The sequence below is a fragment of the Thamnophis sirtalis genome, unplaced genomic scaffold (assembly GCF_051295495.1).
Source record: "Thamnophis sirtalis isolate CommonGarterSnake01/CBP01778 unplaced genomic scaffold, rThaSir2_p1.2 scaffold_8, whole genome shotgun sequence".
Taxonomy (NCBI): domain Eukaryota; kingdom Metazoa; phylum Chordata; class Lepidosauria; order Squamata; family Natricidae; genus Thamnophis; species Thamnophis sirtalis.
Window position 1 is genome coordinate 18,019,509 of NW_028261388.1, and position 23,119 is coordinate 18,042,627.

General features: G+C 40.9%; 1 protein-coding gene across 1 annotated transcript; it reads right to left on the bottom strand.

The window, feature by feature from the left end:
• Positions 1-3,730: 3,730 nt before the first annotated feature.
• LOC148044308 (vitelline membrane outer layer protein 1-like) lies at positions 3,731-19,523 on the bottom strand. Its single transcript, XM_087722035.1, has 4 exons — positions 19,417-19,523; positions 9,594-9,786; positions 6,539-6,642; positions 3,731-4,031 (listed from the first exon to the last, which is right to left on the bottom strand). The coding sequence occupies exons 1-4, from the start codon at positions 19,521-19,523 to the stop codon at positions 3,731-3,733; spliced, it is 705 nt and encodes a 234-aa protein (XP_087578161.1).
• Between the last annotated feature and the right edge of the window lie 3,596 nt (positions 19,524-23,119).

Consider the following 23,119-nt stretch of genomic DNA (forward strand, 5'->3'; position numbering starts at 1 on the left):
CTGTGAGATCATAGTTAGCTTTTTTAAAGTTATAATTAGGAGTCCCATCATTTACTTTGTAGTCTACCGAAAATTAAAAATTTGGAAACCAAAATGTGGAAATAAAATCTGTTCTTGTTCACAAGTAGAACAACATACCGTATTTTTCGGAGTATAAGACGCACCTTTTTCCCTCAAAAAAGAGGCTGAAAATCTGAGTGCATCTTATACACTGAATACAGCATTTTTGGCCTCCCGAAACCGCACCCACTTCGCAAAAATGGCCATGCTTGGCTTTTACGAGGCTGGGTGCTGGGGAGGGCAGAAATGAGTGAAAAATGGGTCATTTTTTGCTCAATTTTGCCTTCCCCAGACCCCAGGAGCACTCTATAAGCCTCCTAAAGGCTATGCATGCCCTTTTTGGATAAAGGGGGCCGTTTTGGGGAGGTCTGCAGAGTGCAAAAACTTTTTTTTTAATTTGCCTCTTCAAAACCTTGGTGTGTCTTATACTCCAGTGCGTCTTATACTCCAAAAATACAGTAATTGATCGAGTAAACTCAGAACTCTAGAATAATTTTATGAACAATACACATAGTCTTTGGCTTATGATCACAGTTGGGACCTGTTATCCATAGTTTTAAAAACAGTAGTTAAGTGAATATTGCTCGATTTTATAACTTTTTAAATCATATTTGCTAAGAGAAGCACTGCATTTGTTAAATGATTCATGTGTTCTTTAAGCAAATCTGGCTTCCCTCATTGTCTTAGCTAGTTGAAAGCCAGCTGGGAAGGTCACAAATAGTGATCACATGACATGCTGCAACTATTGGAAATATGTGCCAGTTGTCAGGCAGCCAAATTCTGATCATGTGGCCATGAGGATGCCGCAATGTGTGTAAGTATGAGGATTGGTTGTAAGTCACTTTTTTCAGTGCCATTGTAACTTTGAACAGTCGCTAAATGAATGGTTGCAAGTCAACCATACCTGTAAATTAGGTCCAGATGTACATACAATTAGAGACAATTCATAAGTGGTACTGTTGTTCATCCTAACCAAATGAAAACTAACCATAAGACAACCACAACTTTAGCTATACATCTGTATGTAATCTAATTTCTAAATATGTTATTGATTCTAGTGTCTGCACCTAAATGTCTGTTGTGAATACTTTCCACAGCCTGCAACCCAATAAGAATCTTCTTGTTACTGTTTTCCTATTGTTTGGATTGCTACAGTCGTTGCTATCTCCTAACATGAAGGCTACCCTGACTGCTCTTTAGAAGGCCAGATCCTGAAGAGGAAACTCAAATACTTTGGTCACCTAATGAGAAGAGAGGACTCACTGGAGAAGAGCCTAATGCTGGAAAAGATTGAGGGCAAAAGAAGAAGGGGATGACAGAGAAAGAAGTGGCTGGATGGAGTCACCGTAGCAGTTGGTATGAGCTTAAATAGACTCCAGAGGATGGTAGAGGACAGGAAGGTCTGGAGGAACATTATCCATGGGGTTGTGATGAGTTGGACACGATTTCGCAACTAACAACAACATGAAAGCAGTCATAAAAACAAGGAAGAAACACAAAGAAGTCAAGCAGTCATAAAAACAAGGAAGAAACACAAAGATCTCCATCCATCTTCTACTTCAAGGGAAGGATGTATTTAGGCAAGTGAATGGATATGGGAAGGAGGTAGAGTGGATCATGGTGATAAGCAGCTAGATATCAACACTTCGAGGTGGACTCAATCAAGAAACAGACACCTAAACTACTGATACACCTGAAGTATTTTTATGTGTTCTTGAATCTTGAAAACAGAGATTCTCTCTCCCCCTCCTTTCTTACATAAAGAAAAAGGAAGGCTAGGCAACTGAGCTTTTTCCTTCCCTCATTTTGTCTCTCCATGCTAAGTTGAGGTTTACATGATGGTAACTGCATTCTTTCTTCAAGGCTGTCTCCACAGACATCCACAGCATATCCGCTTAGTGAGATTGGCCCAAGGATCACTCACCTACTCAAATAGGGAGGTACAACAGATGGGAGCAACAACAGATGGGATTCCAGCATGGCCAAGAAATTGAAAGTAAGCCTTTGAAAATGAAAGGCTGAGACATTGTAGAAAAAAGCAAGTTTTATTTTCATTCGATAGAAATGGAGACAGAAATATGGCATTGCCTTTGGTTATGTTAATGAAGGGTTACAATTTGCTTCTAGTGGAAAAGATAAGGGACTTGGGAGCAGTGTTTATCTGAAGCTAAATTTATCTTTGAACCCAGGGCTGTCAAACTCCCGGCCCACAGGCCAGATGCATCATGCGCTGGCCAGACTCACGCCCAGTTTAGCAAAGAGGGAGGAAAGTCCCAATATGTCATGTGACAACATGAGTTGGACACCCCTATTTAAAACCCTGATGCCAAGGGCTGGGAATTAATTGTCAGGATACCTATATATAATGTTGATCTATTGTTTGCAACTGGAATGGATTGACAGGTTGGTCACTCAAGCCTGATATTGTGGGGCTGAGATAGCAATATATAGCAATAGCAGTAGACTTATATACCGCTTCATAGGCCTTTCAGGCCTCTCTAAGCGGTTTACAGAGAGTCAGCATATTGCCCCCAACAATCTGGGTCCTCATTTTACCCACCTCGGAAGGATGGAAGGCTGAGTCAACCCTGAGCCAGTGAGATTTGAACCGCTGACCTGCTGATCTAGCAGTAGCCTGCAGTGCTGCATTTAACCACTGCGCCACCTGGGCTCTTTATAATAATGTGACTGCCCCAAAGTAACCCAGTCAGTTTCATGCCTAGGATGGTGCTATGTCCTGGTTTCCAGCCTGGTTCCTTAACAACTAGATCAAATTGGTTCTCGATTGTTTGTCCATTTATCAATTAGGTTTATTATTCTAGCTTCTTCTACGAGTTCAAAGCAGTGAAGAATGCATTTTTTCCTTCCATTTTCCCCAATAACCATGATCTCTGAAGTAAATTAAACTGAGAGAATGTGACTACCCCAAATTTATGTGAGCTTTCATAATTGTGGGCGAGCCTGAATTTGAACTCCTGGAAGACAAGGGGGACTAGACATCTAATAAACAGAAATAGGTTCAATAAAGATACCTGACAAAGGCACATTATAAGGGCATCTGCCTTACATTACCAGGACCCAGATTGTGTTGTGGTCTGCCGGCGGCCTGCGGAGCTGGCAGCAGAGTCCAGACAGTGAGGAGGTTGGAGAGGAACATGGGCCAGTCCTGGAGTCTGGGGAAGGCCCAGACGAGGGCTCTGCATTGGAGGCAGAGGGGGCCAGGGCCATCCGGGAATTATGTGCTGCCTCCAGAGGCTGCCATCAGCGAGGCAGAGAAACAGAGAAAGCCTGTTCCCAGTGTGCACATGTGCAGAGCTGCCAAAGGGCAATAACAGTTAAGATAAAAGGGGCGACTCAGGAATAAGGATTGGAGATTATTGGCCCCTCCCATAAGACATAAAGGAGGAGCAAAGACACTTGAGCCTTTGCAGGAAGCAACTTTGTTCATTCTGGTCAGTTTGAACTCTGAAGCTCTGTTTTGAATCTGTGCTCCGTTTGGCCTTTTAAAGCTAATTGGCAATTAGGTCATTGGCAATATTTCAAGGGAGATAAAGGAAGCCTAGGTAAGAACAGATTGTTGGGGGCCAAATATATGCAGACTCTATAAACTGCTTAGAGAGGGCTGTAAAAGCACTATGAAGCAGTATATAAGCCTAAGTGTTATTGCTAGTTACCTACAGCAGAAAAACCTCACATCATTCAGTGCAGTGTCATCCTCCATATGTTGTATTATCTCCATCTTTGTCTGAAGTCCACATATATAGGTTCCAGCACCACAGGTGGGACTCCATTTCCCAAATTTCCCCCACTCGAGGGAATTGCCTACCAATATTTCATTATTACTACACTTGAACTGAATATTGTTGGCTGCTGTATCATCTGATGGCCCCTGGGGTCGTTCCACTCTTAGAGAGAAAGCTACAAGTTTTGACTGTCCTCTGCAATACTTTATATCAGACCAGGCACCCCATCTGCAAAAGAAAACATTATTATTAGCCTGAGAAGCTTATCCAGACGTGGACAACAGAAACTTCAGAAGGAACCAGTCAAGATAATATATTTATTGTAGTGGTGCATCAAAAAATAAATCAGCTGGGCATTTTTATTGTAAAACACAGGAAATTCAAAAGTAAGCAAACTCAGTGGCACAGTGGTTAGAGTGAAGTACTGCAGGCTATGTCTGCTGACTGTCGGCTGCCTGCAATTTGGCAGTTTGAATCCCACCAAGCTCAAGGTTGACTCAGACTTCCATCCTTCCGAGGTGGATAAAAGGACTCAAATTGTTGGGGCCAATATGTTAACTCTGTAAACCACTGAGAGAGGGCTGTAAAGTGCTGTGAAGCAGTATATAAGTCTAAATGCTAGTGCTATTAGTAACTGTGATGATCTATTCTTAATCCCAGGTTCCAGTGGATGTAAGCATTTTTTGACTCTTCATATTCAAGTCCATCAGCTACTCACAGGAGCTGAGCATTTATTTCTATTTTTGCTTCTTTGCAAGTTATCTGTCTGTCTGTGAGGAATGCAGATGTGAAATCTAAAGAGAAAATCAACTAACACACACCTGAGATTATTGTAAATTGTTGAAGTTTTATTCACAAATGAGAAGAAATGGGTTTCTTAAATCCTCCAGCAAATTTGTGGACAGAGAAATTGACCAAGCCAAATTTTTCTAGGAGAGAAGAATTAGCAGCCTTGATTATTTTTTTTACAGTGAAGGCATCAGAAATCAGAGGAATGGCAGCCTATTCATATTCCATGTGAATTTCACTGAAATTCTTTTAAAGAATTTTAAATTAGTAGCAATACTAGTTAGACTTATATACCACTTCATAGGGCTTTCAGCCCTCTCTAAGCGGTTTACAGAGTCAGCATATCGCCCCCACAGTCCGGGTCCTCATTTCACCCACCTCGGAAGGATGGAAGGCTGAGTCAACCTTGAGCCGGTGAGATTAGAACCGCTGAACTGCAGATAACAGTCAGCTGAAGTGGCCTGCAGTACTGCACCCTAACCACTGCGCCACTTCGGAATTTCATAAGAATTTTAAATTGAATAAGAACTGACAAAAAGGTATTATTTTTGCAAGAAGAGGGTTTGCTGGGGTGACAAAATAACCATCTCCTCTGCGTTACAAAAAAAAAATTGAATTAATTCAATGTACTACTTCAAAAAACAAAGGAGCATCATTTTGCTTAAAATGCTACTGTGTTTCAGATGAAATCTATAATGTTCCAATTCATTTTTTATGTGATACCATTCTGGATATTACAATTTTAAAAGGAACAAACTATTAGGTAATTTTCATTCTTGTACATGATCTCAAATAGTTAGACAGCAATAACTCTTCATATCAAGATGCTGAAGAATAGATTGGAATGGAATGGAACAGAACAGAATAGAATTCTTTATTGGCCAAGTGTGATTGGACACAAAAGGAATTTGTCTTTGGTGCATATGTTCTCAGTGTACAATAAAAAGACAAGATACATTCATCAGGAATCATAAGGTACAACACTTAATGATAGTCATAGTGTACAAATAAGCAATCAGGAATCAATCAGTATCAATATAAATCATAAGGATACAAGTTACAGTCATGCAGTCATAAGTGGTAGGAGATGGGTAATAGGAACAATGAGAAGACTAATAGTAATAGTAATGCAACCTTAGTGAATAGTTTGACAGTGTTGAGTGAGTTATTTGTTTAGCAAAGTAATAGCTTTCGGGAGAAAAAAGAGAAAGCATATTTTCAGATTTATCATTTTGTAAGACAATCTTCCCCAATTTAATATATGACAGATGTACCAGGATTCTGACTCTTAGAACTGTCCAGCTGAAAGGCCATTGGTTGGTTGGAAGGAATTCTGGGAACTGTGGCCCCCACAATATAGAAAGAACCTATGGAAGTTAGTTCCCGGGACTGTAACTATGGTTGACCTGAATGCCTAATCCAGCTCAGTGATGCACTTGACATAACTGGGATGATCTATCGTTTAATTCAACCAATCAAATGACTAACATTGATAATAGTGCTGCACAACATACAGGATTATACTTAAATTTAAACAGTGATGTGGGTAGTTCAGAAATTAGAATAGAATATAGCAGTAATAGCAATAGCAGTAGACTTATATACCGCTTCATAGGCCTTTCAGGCCTCTCTAAGCGGTTTACAGAGAGTCAGCATATTGCCCCCAACAATCTGGGTCCTCATTTTACCCACCTCGGAAGGATGGAAGGCTGAGTCAACCCTGAGCCGGTGAGATTTGAACCGCTGACCTGCTGATCTAGCAGTAGCCTGCAGTGCTGCATTTAACCACTGCGCCATAGAAAAAAGAAAAAAGGATAGGATAGGATAGGATAGGATAGGATAGGATAGGATAGGATAGGACAGGACAGGACAGGACAGGACAGGACAGGACAGGACAGGACAGACAAGGAATTTGTCTCCAGTAAATAAGCAAAGATGCTACTCACTTCCCAATAACAGATGAAATAAACTTTTTATCATCACAGAACAGGCGTATGGCATTCAGGGCTGTATCATCTTCATGAGCTGTGCCACCTTGATATGGCTCAACCTAGTGCAGAAAAGAGAGAAAAATTGATCAAAATAACTAGCATACTTTAAGACACTTCTTTGAAAAACGATCATGATACTAGTAATATTAAAGCAGACTTTGGAGATAGAGAAAATTGTCCTTTTCTCTAGATGGTAGGCTCTGTGCAAAAGACATGTTCTGTTTTATTTTTAATTTAATTTGCTTTTTCAAAATCCTACAGAGAAATGGGTTTTATGTGGCCCTTCAGCAGAAGATGACCAAGACAAATATGAAACCTTTGAAATATCCCCAAGTTATGTCCATAGTATTTTGTATCGCAGCCACTGATTTTCAGAGACACAAATTTGTATCCATTTTTCCCATTAAAATATTGAAATATACGTGTGATGTTCCCTAAAACTAATGGGTAAAATTTATATTACTCCTAAACACTCTCAAAAAAGTCTCCTGGTCATAGCCCCCATCTGCTGATGAAGAAGAATCTTTGAATCCAGAAATCTCAAAATTGGACCTATGTGATTCCATCCAAGTGTGATTCCACCCAAGACTACCACAAACTTAACAGTTTCAATGCCAGGGCATTGTTTGTTAGTTAGTTAGTTAGTTTTTGTTTTTTGTTTTTTTGTTTTTATTTTATTTGTTCTATCCAAACCATAATGGCCATCAAACAACAAATAAGGGAACTGTTGCAATTTATGGGGTAAAAATGTATCATCCACATATCAAGGATTCTTATAGCTGAACCAGTGGTGGGTTTCAAAATTTTTTAGAACCCCTTCTATAGGTGTGGCCTGTTGTGGGAGTGGCTTGCCGGCCATGTAACTGGGTGGGAGTGGCTTGCCAGCCATGTGACTGGGTGGGCATGGCCAACTTGTAAAATGTGGTGAAACTCACTTAACAACACTCTTGCTTAGCAACCAAAATGTTGACTCAGAAACTCTGGCATTTGAAGCACGCAAGTCTTAAAGCTGTTAAGTTACAAGACCCTTGCACCCCTAACCCTTTAGAAAAAAAACCCCAGGGTTGTTCAAACTTGACAGCTTTAAGACTTGTGGACTTCAACTCCTAAAATTCCTCCTCTCGCTCTTCATCTTGATGATGTGAGGACGGGCGGGGGGAGGGAGCTGGAACCGGTTCTAAACAGCACTGTAGATTTGTGGAACCTCTTCTATAGAAGAGGTTAGAACTGGCAGGAACCCACCCCTGAGCTTAACTAATAGACAACCAAACAGATGCGAAACACATCCATTAACACCAATTAGCAGCCAGAAGACATGATAAAAACTCTTCAATTTTCACAACACAAAGACATACTTAACCATAGTTTCAACTGGGAAACTTGAGCATCCTAGACCAAACCAATTTGAAAATGCTAGAGGATTCCTGGAAGCCTGGCATTCAGACAAATCAACCATCAGCATATAGATATAATCAACATCTACATACCATGCAAAAGAGACAATCAACAAGTCAAAAAGGGAACAAAAATATCAAATCACCTCTACAGCAGCAAACAAAACCCAGATATTCTGTATATAGTTTAACATCAGGATTAATATCAGACCAGCAATTAAGAAGTAAGCAATACCCCAATTGAGGAACTGCCAAAAACCTAATAGTAAATAACAACACAACCCAAAAAACACCAAAGCTGCTCCTACCAACATTGACAGGGCAAGCCACAAGAATATAAAATGAGAGCAAACCCTGTTCTCTACTAGCACTGATGCTGTTACCTAGTTTGGGTAATGAAATGTCAGTATTGAAAACATCAAAGCTCAAAGAGCACAAAGAACACTTCATTTCAATTCTGAGCTACAACTATTCTGTTGTCAGAAATGCATAACCTTTTTCACTGCTTTCATAAAGATGTTAATCAAGAACAAGTGTGGAAAAAACCCAGGAATATGGCATCTCACATAGCAGCAGTAAAGGAATTCATAATTGAATTCATAATTGAGTTCATCGTCAATTTGTTCAGGAAGAGGTAGAACCACTGTTCCATTGTTCAGGAAGAAGTAGAACCACTGTAAAACTCTTGTAGATTGTCCGGAAAGATGACTAATGATAACAAATGCAACTGAAATAGAATATGGACTAGGAGGCCCCAGTTTTTCCATCCAAGTCTAGATGAAGGACTTCCACAAGAGAGATTAGTTTCTATCCTTCAGCCAGCTCTGAACCTCAGCTAGAAGGTATCAAATAATTTTCTTCCTCCAAGAGTTTTTTTCCTGCAGTTTTTGCTCTATTACCTTCTCTAAACTGTACTCTTAAGAAGGGAAAGTTGGATTTCGGTATATATTGTCCAGAAATCAGGTTGAGAGTTGGGTTCAAGAGTCGGTGCATCACTGGCTACTCCAAGATAGTAGGAATCCCACTCATTCATAGAAGCAGTAACCATCTCTCAGATCACGTCCTACACTTCATTGTCTCTGTGATCAAACACCAACAAGACATATGCCAAAATGACCTGTCATATCACCAAGAAAATTCCCAAGTGCCAGCTAGGAATATATCAGATCAGTCAAAAAACTAATACTAGAATTCTAATCAATCCCCAGACTGTGCAAAGGATGCCATCCATAGATTCAATCCAAATTTGCCTTCCACTTTGGCATAGAACAGTACTTGACCATTGTCTGCATAATGTCTTTTCAATGTGTGAAGAATGCTATCATATCCTCCCTCAGTCTTATCTTCTTAGGATTAGACTTACCCACCTTTATCGCTTTTGATTTATTGATTCTAGTTACCCTAATTTCCCTTCTCTGATTCCTAAGTAATATCAATGTATATCATCTCTCAAATTCTAAAACTATTCAAAAGCATTAATTAATGTACAAGCCTCTGAGAACCATGGACAGTTTGGTAGGAACTTCAGTGATAATGAACTTCTTGTTCATCAGAAAGCTATTTGAGAAAAAAATTGGTACAGTAAGGACAACAATAATATTTGCATTTGTGTTTACCTTCAATACAAAACCAGAAGCAAAACCACTTGGACAAAATTCTTTTCTTCCCCAATAGCCCCAGGGTCCTCCATTTTCCACAGAGATGATATAGTCAAAATGTCTTCCCTCTCCATTCCTGTGACAGCAGGAGAGGATCAGGAAGACCACAATACTGATGGAATTTTCCATTACTAGGTAGTCCTCGATGTAACTGTGGAAACAGCATTAAACAATAGTGACTGTAAGAATAATAATTTTGAACACCTGGAAGCAAGCAAAGTTATAACCAAAAGCCAACATGGGTTTGTCAAAAACAGATCATGCCACACAAATCTTATTTCATTTTTGAGAAAGGGACTAAATTAGTGGACCAGCAAAATGCTGTGTACATAGTACAATTGTTTCTGGGTTATCATAAGAGGATCTGACGTGGGGCGCTCACATTGCAGCACCGGTCAAAAGGGCCCAGCAGAGATTATACTACCTGAGACTTTTCAGGAAACAACAATTGAATGAAAAACTGCTGGTGACCTTCTACCTCTGCACCATAGAGAGTATTTTAACTTACTGCATCTGTGCATGGTTTACCAATTGCACAGATAGGACAGCACTCCAGGGGGTTAATGATATTGTCCAGAGGATCATTGGATGCCCTCTCCCCTCTTTGGGAGAGCTTTATAGCTCCCACTGTCATAAGAAAGTTCAAAACATTCTTAAAGATCCATCTCATCCTGGACACCCTTTTTAAAAAACTCATACCATCTGGCAGATGGAACAGAATAATAAAAACAAGGACAAATAGGCTGAAAAACAGCTTATATCCCAGAGCAGTAACTATATTGATTTCTACTGTATAGTGCAATATTAATGCAATACCAAGGGTTTTCAATTCAATTGTATACAATGTGAAGGATGTGTGTTTGTGTTCTATTTTTATAGTTATAATGTACACTGAAGATGGCATTTTAATTTTGTTGTACAAGGTGCAATGACAATAAAGTAAACTAACTAACTAATTGGTAAGGTATTTGACAAAGTAGAATGCAACCTACTTCTTGGGAAGATAGAAAAATGTGGGATAGACTACATTGCCACCAGTTGCATTTGTAACTGACTGACAAACTGTACTCAACATGTAGTTCTAAATGAAACTACATCCACATAGAGGGAAATAAGTAGTGGGGTACCCCAAGGTTCACTTTTAGGCACAGTACTCTTTAATATCTTCATAAACAATCAAAATGAGGGTATAGAAGTGGAACTCATCAAATTTGCAGATGACACCAAGCTGACAACACCCCAGGAGGTAGGTTTAAGATCCTGATGGATCTTGAACATTGGGTTCTATCTAACAAAATAAAATTCAATGAAGAAAAAAAGTAAGATTTTATACTTACGCAAGAAAAAACAAATGTACAGGTAAAGACTAGGTCAAACATGGCTCAATAGCAGTACCTGCAAGAAGGAACTTGGAGTCCTAGTGGACAGTCACTTAAATACGAGCCAGCCTTAAGATTAACACTAGACTAGATTAAACTAAAGTAAACTGATTCTTCAGGTATCTGATGCCAACTGCACAAGGCCATCCCTTCCATGAGGTAGAGTTGATATTTTAACCTGCAGATCATATTCTTCACCCCACCCTACAATGCCAGAATCACTGCTTCACTCTGAAGGAGGAATCTCAAGTTGTGTCTGTTTGTTTTGCAATACTGTTGTGAAAAATAATGCCAGACTCAAATTCCTCACTCTTGGTGACATTCCATGGAGCAGTATTAAACCCAATCCAGTGGTGGGATTCAATTTTTTTTTACTACTGATTCTGTGGGCATAGCTTTGTGGGCATGGTGTGGCTTTGTGGGCGTGGCAGAAGAAGGCTACTGCAAAATCCCCATTCCCTCCCCACCCCACTAAACTGATTTCCAGCTGTGCTTTCCTCCTGTTCAGGGCAACAAAAGAAGATCAGCTGGGACACAGTGGGGGCAGAGCCAGCCTATTTGCCAGTTCTCCACCCTACTCAAAATTTCCACTACTGGTTCTCCAGAACCTGTCAGAACTGGCTGAATATCACCTTTGACCCAATCCCTAATTATTGCAGGCCATTTCATCCAGTAAGATACCTCTTTTGTTAACCAGTGAATTGGCTGTAACAAACTTGGCCATCAAAACAACATTAGTTACTTTTCCATTTTAGACTTAATTTTGCTATAATGCCAGATAATGTCATATTAAACAGGTTTTTCAGTTTATTGTGCAACCTTTTAAAAAAAGAATGTCTGTTTGGTGTCTTGTATTTATCAGGATTTCCATGTCAGTGGAAAAGATATATAAAGTATTCCTCATATTTTGCAGTCTTGACAAAGGACTGAAAATCGTTTTCATTTGAAGGAAATCTGTTTGTGAGGAGCACTGGCTGAACAGAATGTGGCAGTGTTTTTCCATTCTCCCTTTAGAACTATATTCATCTCGTCATTTTTTTTTCATGAAAACTGACTCCAGGGAAAACTGACCAACTGCCTTGGTCATTCTACTGCAACTTTCCAAACATTGTTCCCCTGTGCAATTTATTTTACAATTCTTTTCTTAGGCTCCAGAAAGACTTGGGATCTCAGTGTTCATGTGAAATAATTAAAATGAAATCTGCAGCAGGGAACACAAGGTTCTCTTCTGCCTGATCAAAAATTTGGATCACTCTTATTGTTGTACCATTTGACAATCTGAAAACTACACCTGTAGCATCTCATATTTCCTTTAAAACATTGCTTCTAAAATTTAGAACATTCTTTCTAAATATATTGTTTCTAAAAAGAGAAGTTATCACAGTAATTCTTAATTATTGTTTGTTGTTAGTTACAAAGTCATGTCTGACCCATCGCAAACTCATGAACAATGTTCCTCCAGGCCTTCCTGTCCTCTACCATCCTCTGGAGTCTATTTAAGCTCATGCTGACTGCTTCGATGACTCCATCCAGCCACCTCATTTTCTGCCGTCCCCTTCTTCTTCTTTTGCCCTCAATCTTTCCCAGCATTAGGCTCTTCTCCAGTGAGTCCTTCCTTCTCATTAGTTGGCCAAAGTATTTGAGTTTCATCTTCAGGATCTGGTCTTCTAAAGAGCAGTTCTTTATAGTGCAATTCTTAACTATAAACAAGCATTATCTAAATAAGCAATATGCTAACAAAGGAATAGATGAAGATCAACAGACGATGAGAGGCAGGATGAAAGTAGAAATCACATCCCTATCACGTATAACAGTCTATGGGCATGTAGTGCATGTAATGGGATCCATTTAAGATTTATTTTGATGAAATAGCAACAAGGAGATGCATCCATTTATGTTTAGTAACCAGGAGACTGAGTAACTGTTCTGTAGGGAGAATGAGGCAGACAGGAACTGAGGCAAGGCAGGTTGAAGCTAGAGGTCTTTTAGAGGTCTTTTTCTTAAGCTCTGCTGAATGAAGTGAGAGAAACAGTCTATGTTTGTGTTTGCGTGTGAGCAAGAGGTGGGGTCCTACTGGTTCAGCCCGGTTCGGCTGAGTATGTAGTAACTCGGCCTGCCATGCCCCCAAACCAGTTCTCTGGGCGGCTCCATAGGCACCACCATCTTGTTTTTTGTGCATGTGCTGAAGCTTTTTTTTTAGTACTGTGCATGCACACACAGCAGCACGTCCCTGAGCGAACCGGCAGTAGCAGCAGCTGGAACCCACCCCTGGTGCAAGGGTGTGCATCACTGGCATCCATAATCAAAGGAGAAAGAAAACATCCACTAATCAGGATTACCATTTTGTGTTGTGAGTTTTATCTATAGTAGAGGTGTGATGGGGGAAGTGCAGGTGAGCACCTGGAGTTTTTCAACATTTGAAAACAATCAGTTATGATTTGCTGCAATTCTTAGGAATCTGTTATATTGTAGTCAAACTGGTGGCCTGTGGGCTGGATGTGTCATGCGCAGGCCATGACGACCCCAGCTCTGTGAATGGGAAAAATGTTGTGAAACATCACGTGACGGCTATGTCACACAGCAAGTTTGACACCCATGTAGTGGCCTGGTAAAACCAACAAGGAATCTCACTCAAAACCACAAGTCTGAAATTTTTGTATTCTCTATCTCCATTTTGTATCATCTTACATCCATTATAAAAATGATTTGCTTAAAAACTAAAACAATAAAAGGTGGTAGCTGGCTTGATTCCTACTAAAGATCTGTACTAAGTAGTACAGCTGTGACCAGGGGGGCATTTGCCCAGGTTCGCCTGGTGCGCCAGTTGCGACCCTACCTGAACCGGGAGGCTCTCACAACAGTCACTCGAGCCCTTGTGACCTCTAGGCTGGAATACTGCAACGTGCTCTACATGGGGCTGCCCTTGAAGAGCATCCGGTGACTTCAGCTAGTCCAGAATGCAGCCGCGCGAGTGATTGTGGGTGCCCCACGGTTCGCCCACATAACACGTATCCTCCGCGAGCTGCGCTGGCTACCTGTTGATCTCCGGGTGCGCTTCAAGGTGCTACTTACCACCCATAAAGCCCTCCATGGTAGTGGATCTGAGTACTTGAGAGACCGCCTCCTGCCAATTACCTCCTCACGACCTATTAGATCGCACAGATTAGGCCTCCTCCGAGTTCCATCCACCAGTCAGTGTCGACTGGCAACTACGCGGAGGAGAGCCTTTTCAGTAGTAGCTCCGACCCTTTGGAACGATCTCCCCGTGGAGATTCGTACCCTCACCACCACCCAGACCTTTCGCACAGCCCTCAAGATCTGGCTATCCCGTCAGGCCTGGGGATAAAGATCGTAATCCGTCCCCACCCGAATGATGAATGAATGTTGTGTTCTATTTTACTTTATGTATTGTTTATGTCTTATTGTTTTGTATTCCCCTCCCTATAAATTGTAAGCTGCCCTGAGTCCCCTCAGGGAAAAGGGCGGCCTATAAATAATAAACTAAACTAAACTAAACTAAGTACTCTACACTGTTTGGGGAAATATAAAAGAAAAGCTACATATTTAGGATAGAAATCTCCCAAATGGCTTAAATGTTTCCACTTTAATAAAATTCCCATTAATCCAGTAACATGGCAACTTAGAAGTCTTTTGAAAGTGCATTTGAAATAACAGTGACAATATAAGGCTGATTTATATGAAATGTACAATTAAATATTTGATCTGCAACCAAGTTAAAAATATTTTCAGGCCTTAAAAGTAAGAAGCGTTGAAACAAGAAATGGTGTCAGTGGAACACTTCACATGAATAGTGTTAATTATTTAATCATGTTTTACCCAGCTAAATTCCAGAGACTCGGCCTGGCTTAAAATATGAAAACATTTTAAATTTTACCAAGGGTTCCATTACAGAAAACCTCTGCTTTGAATTATCTTTCTTGGGAAAAAGAAAATTACTTCCAAATAAATCTGAACTACTCGAACGCCATTCCTGTATTCTTCCATATCTTTCCATCTTTCCAATGTATTACATTGTTGGCAATGCAATGATTATTGTGGGATTGTGGTAAAATTCTCAACTAGAATGTTTTGCAAACCATCTTGTTTACTTGTTGATTGAGTAGGATAAAGGAAAGCATGATTTTACCATCTGCGTTTTCCTTATGACTGACTTGGTGAAAGATTTGCAAAAGGCCATTGTTATGCCCATACAACTATAATTTATGTACAGGTATTTTGTGACATAAAATCTCATTTTTGCAAGGTTCCCAGTCATGGCTAAATAATAAAAATTATATACACACACAAACAGAGAGATACACAATATATATTATAAAGCAATAGCAAAATGAAAAATAAAAACACAGCAAAACAAGGTCACTCTGTGTGTAATTTTTCTTGACCTTCTTATGGGCTTCTCATATTTGTACAAATAGATATAAAATTTTACATCACTGTTTCAGTCAATGGCTAGATCTCATTGTAATTGTCTATAACTAATCTATGTCTGTTATCAATCCATGCTTAATTTGCAGATTACACCAGATCTTCATTTCAGAGTAACTACATCAATAAATCTATCTGGTCTCTGAATGAACAGGCTCTTAATTTCACAAAGAGTGATGAAATATCATGAGGTGGGGTGTTTTTGGGGGTGTGCGTGTTAGATTACAATCTTAATTTCGTACTGAATTCTTACAGGTTTCTATAGAGATTGATGCTCATGACATTTCAGCCTTAGTTTTTAAGCTTTTGGAAACCCCATCAGAATATCCAAGATTAGATCAATAGTGTTGGCTACCTGGGATGAACATGTAAAGGAGGAGACCAAAGAACATATCAACAGTGATACCTAGTATGGTACCCATGTCTTTTGTTGCATTTAATGGAGCTTACATGACAAAGAAAACATATTATGAAACTCTTTAAAGCAGGGATCTCCAATCTTGGCCATTTTAAGCCCAGAACTCCCAGAATTCTGGGACTTGAAGTCTGCCAGGCTTAAAGTTGCCAAGGTTGGAGACCCCTGCTTTAAACAGTCAACTGCCCTCCCAAAACCCTAACAAGAAGGTTTTTTTTCCTTAGGGCTATGCAAAGCATATGAAAGGTCACATTCCAAAATGTGAACCAAGTTCTTTGCCTCAAAACACTGAGACTGTTTCATCCTTAAGGAGCAGTCTCAGGGAATATGCTGTCTATGCACACACTGATGGGCTGCAATAGCAGCTTAGCTGAATCTCGAAGAAGACATAGCTATCCAACTTCACAAAGCACAGCTTTGGAATACTTAGAAAGGGACAATTATTTAAGGAAAGATATTTCCAAAGGTCACTTCTTCAGAAAAAGATAAAACATCATCACCAAAGGGATTGTTTGCTGTTGACCTTCTCATAGCCCAAATCTCCCTCACCAGAGTCTGTTTGCGATTCGCTTGACTTCCCATAAATGTGAAATTTTATATAAATGTCAAGTCCCCCCCCCCAATGTCACAAAAAGTCATGCATGCTTCTCAAGTAAAGAATGATATATTTTTTTGTGTGCTCCCATTCCAATTCCAGTCTCCTGACTAGAATAGGACTACACATTGGGTGTGTTAGGGGAAAATATCAAGTTCAAAAATGGTCCAGATTCAGTCAGAAACTACAGAGACAAAAAAAATTCAGATACTATATCCCGAGAAAGAAATGGTGGAGCAGTAGCTTTAACATTTTGTCAACTTTGTTTTAAGCCATCTCCCTCACCCGTAATAATCATCCTTAATAATACTATTAGGGGGTGAAAAGAATTCCAGAAACCATGGTCTGCTTTCTATACCTTGCTTGGCCCTCCCTTAAATGACCCATTTCTTCACCTGCTCCAGGGAATACTTACATTGCGCAGATTGCTCTCTCATCACTTTAGAACCTGTTAAAGGAAAGGTAAACCCACAATCCTCGGACTTCCAAAGAATAAGTTAGATTGCCAGACTGCTCTGTGGGCTTCCCCTCCCCCTGGATTAATAAATTCCCTAGAGACAAAATCAGGGGGGGGGGGAAAGCTGGATATGTTTGACATTTTCCTCCAAAATCTGCCGTCGCAAGTACAGGGACTCTGACACTGAATATAGGCAAATATCACTTCTTTTTTTCACACTTAATGGAACAACCAGGCCTACTCTTTGACAAAGTTATCTCATTTTGCAATAGTGATGAATATCTGGAGGATGAAGGTTCATTCTTTGAGCTGGTGGGTTGGTTTCTGAACATTTCGTTAACAGCTTAGATAAGATCTTCAGCAAAGTTTATGTGATGTCAGCAGTGGTGGAATTCATTTTTTTTTACTACTGGTTCTGTGGGCGTGACTGGCATGGCTTGGTGGGCATGGCAGGGGAAGGATACTGTAAAATCCCCATTCCCTCCTGATCAGCTGGGACTCGGGAGGCAGAAAATAGATGGGGCGGGTCAGTCAGAGGTGGTATTTATCGGTTCTCTGAACTACTCAAAATTTCTACTACCGGTTCTCCAAAACTGTTCAGAACCTGCTGAATACCACCTCTGGATGTCAAGGTTCTTCTGTTTATAAGGGCTTCAAGTGTGGGTGTGTCAAATGAGGGTCTTACTTGGGGAGTGCCAGATTTTGATGAATTCACGAGCATGGCGGGTGGTAGCATAGCTGATGATTTTTGTGTTGCTCCAATTAAATTGATGCTGTTTGGTGTTGGCATGGGTAGAGATTAAGGATTTGGGATCATGGCATTTAACTGCCAGCTAGTGTTCATGAATCCTGGTTTTTAATTGACGTGAAGTTTGTCCCATGTAGAATTGGTTGCAATGGTTACAGCTTTTCTTCCAGTTTCACAGTAGTTGAACTAACTAAATTTAAGTGGACCAGAACCTCGAAATAAGACTTGTATAACTAACTGCAATTTTGGAACTGGACATTAAGGAAGAACAAAAGATCAAGATGGCTCCCATTGCTCTTCCCCACAGCAGCTGAAGTAGATAAATTTAAGGTGGATCAGAACTTTGAAATAACAACTGTATAACTATCTAACTTTGGAACTGGAACATCATGAAAAACTGGGAATTTGAAGAACTACGTGAAATTCTAAAAAAATATATGCATAAATCATTAAAATCAAGCCTAAATAGAATTCTGAACTCAGAGAAGCAGATATCTAAAGAAGAATTCAAAAAAGAAGGGGGGACAAGACAATGCAGGGGTAGAAATGGAAGGAAATAAAAAGCAGACAAAAAACTCAATTGGTCTTGGCAGTGGTATAGGGAAAATTGTAAAAAGGGGAGGTATCCCAACAAAAGGGAATAAAAAGCAGACAAAAGAGGTCTTGGGGGTTGTTAGTGGCATAAGGAAAATTGAAGTAGGAGATTATGCCCCAACAAAGAGAAATATAAAATATCCTTTTGATAGTCACCTGGTGAAAATTGAAGAGAGTGGATGTATCAAAGAAAAGGGAGAAGCAGGAACAGAAAAATGGGACAAAAGATTTACTAGGGAAAAAATCAGACAACTAGAAACTGTTATTTGGGAAAATATAAATCTAAGATAAGGCTTTATTCCTAAATATGACAATAAAATGGAGTTGCTAACTGGTTGAATATGATAATGGAAAAATAGCTAAATAAAGGTTAAAATATATGGAATATGGATAAATACGAAATTGATATGGAAGAGTTGTAAAGCAGAGGTTTGTGATTCACTTTTATACATGATAATTAAACTGAGTTGCAAATTGATTGGATATGACAATAGGAGGACAACTAAACTTTGGATTAAAATATACTATATTGCTCAGAATCCAAAAAAATCTTTTCAGACTTGAACAATGAGCCCTATCAACAAAATGAAATTTAGTGGGGAAAAAAGCAAGGTTTTACACTTAGATGGGAGTAACCAAAGGTACAGATTAGATGAAACCTAGCTCAGAAACAAGTGCTAGTGGACGATCACTTAAATATGATCCAGCAGCCAAAAAAGTTAATATAATCCTTGGTTGTATAAACAGAGACATACAATCGAAATCATATGAAGTATAAGTACCACTTTATAAAGCCTTAGTAAGACCACCTATAATACTGCATCTGATTTTGGTCAGCACATTACAAAAAAGATGTTGAGACTTTGGAAAAAGTACAAAATAGAACTAAGATGATTAAAGACTTAGTTTTTAAACTAAGGATTAAAGGAGAGGAGAGGAGCAACCTGGAATTAAGGAGAGGCTTCCTAACAGTGAGAACAATTAACCAGTGGAACCGCTTGCATTCAGAAGTTTTGGGTATTTCATCACTCTTTTTAAGAAGAGACTGGACAGTCATTTGACTGAAATGGTATAGGGCAGGTGTTGGCAACCCACCACTGGCTGGCCCCACCCCTCACCCTCCCCTCCCAGTCACTCCTCATCTGACCTGAGAAGGTAAGGGGAATGATGGGGGAAGGAGAAGTGGCTGGGGCTGATTCTCCGGTGCCTCATCTCTTGCTGGACCTTCTTCTGGCCCTTGTTGGTGCTGGGCATGCCTCAGTCACTTGGGAAGACCCACAGCCTGCTCTCCACAGGGCAGGGGGTTATGGAGGAGGATAAGTTGGGACATTCGGGATGGCCTCTCCCAGGGGGAACAAAAGAAAAGTGGCACAGTGCTCACCAAGTAGTAAGGAAGGTGGAACTGGAATGCAAGGGTGGCAGAGAATCGACGGATACTGTCGGCTTATTCCATCAATGGTGCATCCTCCCCCCTTCCCCAGCCAGCCAGCTGCGAGGTTTTGATACTGCTTGGGGATTTTTCCCCGGAATGGGATCGGCAGGTGCAGGCCGAAGAGATTCAGTTGGGAGGCCTGCTGGGAGGCTCGCAAATCCCTCCACCTATTCGGAAGACAAATGACTCAGCAACTTTAAGTGAGTCAGCTCCATGCTAGGATAAGGGACTAGAATTAGAGCTTCACAACTACAGTGGATCAGTTTTAGGGCTTGAAAATCAGCTAAGTGATAGTACAAAGGAGTTTATCAGCCGACACAGCATGCTCACTTCTCAGACAGTCTTGGCCATTTTTGACCAGTTTGAAGAGGTGTGTTTAAAGTTGAACTCCGTGATCAATCTTATTGTGGCGGAACAGGCAGAAAAGCCACAGGTAATATTGACTGGTTGTTAGACAGAAAGATCTGGTCAGATATCATCAATGAATAAACTGAGGGAAGGAGTAAGCAGACAGCATTTTGACTGTTTTGACTAATTTGCAGTTGGTGAAATGGATTGCCAAATTTACTGTATAGTTGATGGAAATAAGGACAAAGTTGGTGCAGCAGAACGTGGTAGATTGTAGGAAAGACCACTTGACGGGGTAGACCAGAGGTGGGTTCCTACCAGTTCGCACCTATTCGGTAGAACCGGTTCATCAAATCTACCGAACCAGTTAGAAGAGGTTCCACCAGTGGACCTGGAAAGCAGGCCACACCTACAGAAGAGGTTCCAAAAAATTTTGAAACCCACCACTGGGGTAGACGTAGGGGTGACATTGTAATATAATTTCAAGTATGTTTAATTTGTATCTTAAATTATTGCATTCTCTTCTGATTATATTTTAAATTGTATTTTATTCCATTTACATTTTAAATTGTGGTTTATTTCAATCTCATTTTAAATTGTAGTTTTTGTCTCTGCGAGGTGTTGACACTGTTTGGGGATTTTGATATGGCCCAAGGGCTAATCAATAAAGATTGATTGATCATTGATTGCTCTCCACTCCAAGACACTGGCTGACCCAGCCCTGACCAATGATGCCCTCGCTAACATGAGGGCTGGCAGGGTTGGAATGGGATCCCGGAGGAGGGGACGATGGAAAGAAGGGCAGGTATGCTTTGCGCAGCCATGGCTTTAAACCTTGCACTTGGGACTTTCACCACCCAGATGCTTTTCAATCAAAGCTGCCACCAGCACCACTCTGCTGGAGAAGTAAAGAGGCTCAGGGCAGTGGAAGAAGGGGGCTGGCCCTGCTAAACCTTGCATGCCGACTCTGGGGCTCAGGTTTGGAGAAAGCCAGAGCGCTCTCGCCAAAGACACTCCGTCGTCATCTGACCAACCTGCTCGCTGCATGCGCATTTGCTGCACTTTGGCTGAGCATGGCCGCTCGCTTGAGGAGGGTCTTCCTGCTCATGTGCACCCTCCCAGCCCTGCCACAGCTGTCCAGTGGCATCTGAGAGGAAAAGGAGGGTGAGGAGGAGGAGGAGGAGGAGGAGGAGGAGGAGGAGGAGGAGGAGGAGGAGGAGGAGGAGGAGGAGGAGGATCGTTTTGGGGGAAACCTCTGCCACAGGTTGCACTCATTCCTCAGCCAGCCCAAATTTCTGAAAAGTTACAAAGAAGAAAGAAAAGGAGTAGCAAAGAGCCCCAGCCTCAGCTTTGAGAGAGAGAGAGAGAGAGAGAGAGAGAGAGAGAGAGAGAGAGAGAGAGAGAGACAGAGACAGAGACAGAGAGACAGAGAGACAGAGAGACAGAGAGACAGAGAGACAGAGAGACAGAGAGACAGAGAGACAGAGAGACAGAGAGAGAAGAGACAGAGAAAGAGGGAGGGAGTTAGATACACACAGACACACACACACACACAGATACAGAGGGAGGGGGAGATAGAGTGTGTGTGAGAGAGAGAGACATAGAAAGACACAGAGATACCAGACAGAGGGGGGAGAGACAGAGAAATGTCAGAAGGGTTTTGTGGTTCCTGGTGTTTTTTTAAACAACCAGTTCTCTGCCCTAATGACCAGCTGGGTAGGCATGGCTAGGGGGGGGGGGTCATGTGATTGGGTGGGAGTAAGTGATGTCGAGTTGGCCATGCCCACCCAGGTTTTGTGTTTTCAGTCAATGAGAATAGAGCTGGAAGTGATCTTAAAGGTCTTCTAATCCAACCCGCAGCTCAAGCAGGAGACCGTATACCAGAGGTCTGCAATCTTAAACACTCAAAGATCCATTTGGGCCCATTTCCCACAAAAAAGAAAACACCCTGGAATCTTTCTTAAGCTCTTTGTGAGTTTGTTAAAATCAGCTCTTCTAAAGTTTAAGACACTGGCTGGATTATATTCCGTTGCTTGTGTTTTCATTATGTTGAATTTCAATAGGATGTGGTCACTCTCACCCAAAGTTCTGGCAACTTCAATTCCTTCTATCACTTCTTTCCTATTAGTAAGAATTAAATCCAGTATAGCTTTTCTTCTAGTTCCCTCCTCCTGTCTTTTGGGTGATGAAGTTGTCAGCTATGTTGGTTAGGAATCTGTTTAATCTCCCACTTGCTGCAGAGTTTCCTCCCAGTTGATTCCAAGGTAGTTAAAGTCTCCCATTAGTACTGTGGTATGTTTCCTAAATACATTCATTAATTGAATAGTACTGTATATACTCAAGTATAAGCCTAGTTTTTCAGCCCACTTTTTGAGCTGAAAAAAGCTGCCTCGGCTTATACTCGAGTCAGTGAAAAATTTGCCCGAAATGGAGGAGAAAAAGGGGCGGGGCCATGCCGCTGGGTGACGCTCGTGAATGGCCCAGCGCCCCTGAGTTTCCCCTCCCTCTGTGTCAGTTTGCCGCGCAGCGTGCACCGCACCATCCCCCCTCCTCACGTTCTAATGTAATGCAGGGCTGTCTTACGATTCCCCTTCCTCCCCCTCCTGCCGCTCTGCAACGATGTCCCACCTCCTCTGGTACAGTGATCCAATGATAGGAATCACTGTGCCGTGTGTCATAGGAGGCGGGACATCATCATCACAGCGGGACATCAGCATCATGAGGTGAGTGAAGTATTTCATTGAATACACCGGTATTGTGTGATAATAATTTGTTATGCAGAGCAAATTTTTACAATGGCTACTGTATATTTAATGGGCACAGGCAGGCTGTATATGTTATTCAATGGGCAATGGCATTATTGGTATCTATTTTTATTTTTGAAATTTATCGGTAGCTGCTGCATTTCCCACCCTAGGCTTATACTCGAGTCAATAACTTTTCCAGTTTTTTGTGGTAAAATTAGGTGCCTCGGCTTATATTCGGGTCGGCCTATACTCGAGTATATACGGTAAAAAGTTAATCTATCTCTTCTGCTTGGTTGGGTGGCCTGTAGTATATGCCTATAACA